Source organism: Austrofundulus limnaeus, unplaced genomic scaffold, assembly GCF_001266775.1.
Source record: "Austrofundulus limnaeus strain Quisiro unplaced genomic scaffold, Austrofundulus_limnaeus-1.0 Scaffold957, whole genome shotgun sequence".
Taxonomy (NCBI): domain Eukaryota; kingdom Metazoa; phylum Chordata; class Actinopteri; order Cyprinodontiformes; family Rivulidae; genus Austrofundulus; species Austrofundulus limnaeus.
The window spans coordinates 83,374-85,894 of NW_013953359.1; the positions used below are offsets into that span (position 1 = coordinate 83,374).

Here is a 2,521-nt window from a genome sequence, read left to right on the forward strand (position 1 = left end):
AAGACCCTTTTGAGTCAAGAGAAAACTCCAGTTTTTAAGAAAATGGGTGCTTACCAATTAATTATTAGTCAATCTATACGATAAATCAACTTTAGATTATTTAATTAATCAATAACTTGCATCCCTAAATTATACGGGAATGAAATGAATTAATATCTACTCATATTCTTGTAACCAAGCATTTTAATGGTTTGGCCGATTAATCGAAAAAATAATCGACAGAATAATCAATTATTAAAATAATCATTAGTTGCAGCCCTACAAATTATTTCAAAATAACATGCAATCGCTTCTGATACAAAAAATTATATACTTGTGGTTGTTTACATTAAAAGTTGTGCGTTTCTCCTTTTCTTCCGTCTCCTTCGTTCTGCCAGATGGGAGCGGCGAGTGGACGATCGGGGCAGGATCTATTACGTAGACCACAACACCCGCACAACAACGTGGCAGCGYCCCACCATGGAGTCTGTGAGGAACTTTGAGCAGTGGCAGAGCCAGCGCAGCCAGCTGCAGGGAGCTATGCACCAGTTCAACCAGAGATACCTCTACTCTGTAAGACACTGCACCAGTTCACACGAACCGTAAACCACCTTTTATTTAACCTACAGCCGAGTATTTAGAGTCAGCTTTACTGTGGAAAACGGAGAAAACGCTGAGTAAAAAAAWTAGCGAGTGCTGAACTCTAGACTGAACTAACAATATTGATTCAACTTTTCTTCATCTCTGAAAACTGGCAACCATTCCGTGTCTGTCCATTACTGRAGGTGATTATTCTCTTGAAAAATTTAAAACTGGTCTTCTCCTTGGGGGATAAAAAGGTCAGTTTATGTCACTGTTCCAGGACAYGACAACATAAACTGTTTCTGTAAGAAAAAGAAAATCTGCAAAAATACACTTTCCAGTTTATTTGATCAGTCCTGATTTTAGCTCTTAAAATTCCTGTCTTGACTGTTGGGAGGTATTCAATAGTGAATTGAAGTTATTTATTTAATTTATTTACTTTTAATTAGACAGGTGRTCTCATAGAGACAGGTAGTCTCATTTAAAAGAGGAACTTGTAAATTAAAGGCATAAATATTTTGCTGTAGGTAGCTCCCATTTTAAGTAGTTTAGTGGCTATAATAAGTTATTATATTGATTGACTATGACAAAACTTTTAACTTTAAAGTGCATCTTACCCCCCTGTGAAAAGATAACTCCGCCCCAAGGCGAAATTTGAAAAATGCATCAAAGTGGGTAGGGAGGGGGGGGTGGGTGAGCGGAGGTGTGGCCAGGACGAGAGAATGCTAGCATTAGCATAATTGATGCTACATGGAGAGTGGCCACAGCGACGCATATAGTTACATCTCTAAATGGTCTGAAGTGAAGGATTTTTCACCCCCCCTCCTCACCAGAGGCAGAGAGAGACTTGATCAAGTCAGCTCAGTCTGGGACTGACTCATGTAGCGCAGCAGTCAGCTCTCCCCACCCGAGGCTGAAGGTCAACAGACGATCATGCTAAGCTTGCTAACTGTTCCACCCTCTGACTGCTGCAGGGGCGTGTCTTAGAGAGAGGCTTTTATACCAGAACACAGCCGCTGTGACGAAACTGTGGAGAAGACACGTCACAGTGCAGAGCCGTTAACCAATATGCAAATTAGCCTGCAGTACCATTTGAACAAATACGCACAAAAACATCAAAATTAGCACAGAAACAGTACTATATAATATTTTAGACACATTCTAGACAGTTTATCAGCTAAAAAAAAGTTAATTTTGGGGTAAGTTACTCTTTAATTGTGTAATTGAATTGAATATTTGTTAAGAGCCTCTTGATGGCTAAATAACTACATTAGTTTTAAAGTAATGTGTTAAATAGAAATGAATACAATTTTATCTTTAAATTGTAAATTAGCTCAYTTTACCATCCCAGTATTTGCCTCCAGTGTGTTATCTGCAGTCGTTTCTTCAAGTCTTTCATCTGCAATGATGTCGTCTTCAGACGATGACGAGCTGACAGAGGAAATGAAGATAAACCTCTGAGCAGTGTTACATGAAACTCACTTTCTGGAAGCACACACTTTCCTCGTCTCTCTACGTTTCACTGTTGTCCATGTTTGAAAAAAGGAGGATATAATGAAGTCATCGTGTTCATCTCTCATTTTCAGGCGTCCATGATGTCTGCAGAGAACGACCCTCTTGGTCCTTTACCTCCTGGTTGGGGTAAGTTCACACTCTCTCTTTTGTCTGTTTCATTTAAAGCTTAATTTAAAAATAGGGCTGGGCGATATGGCCTAAAATCAATATCACGATATACTGACCAGTTCACCTCGRTAATGATAAATGTACGATAACTCTTACCACCCCCCACCACACACAAGTACACGCTATAGTATAGTCAAATACACTGTGTCCATGTTCTTAGTCAAAGTACACAGTACTTTAGTACTTTAGTATTCTCTAATAAAACACTATACAAAAGTTTTAACCTGAACCATTTGGACCAAAGGAAGGAAGAGTTTGATTTTGAACAGCTTTTCTG

At 38.9% G+C, this 2,521-nt stretch overlaps 1 protein-coding gene across 3 annotated transcripts in view; it reads left to right on the forward strand.

Annotated features, from left to right (window-relative positions):
* The window catches only part of LOC106533496 (NEDD4-like E3 ubiquitin-protein ligase WWP1), a 37,217-nt gene that overhangs the window by 20,630 nt on the left and 14,066 nt on the right, over positions 1-2,521 (forward strand). For all 3 annotated transcript variants that reach the window (XM_014029829.1, XM_014029827.1, XM_014029828.1), the window contains exons 11-12: positions 378-552; positions 2,148-2,202. In XM_014029829.1, the coding sequence (XP_013885283.1) occupies positions 378-552; positions 2,148-2,202 (230 nt within the window). The remainder of the gene's footprint in view (positions 1-377; positions 553-2,147; positions 2,203-2,521) is intronic.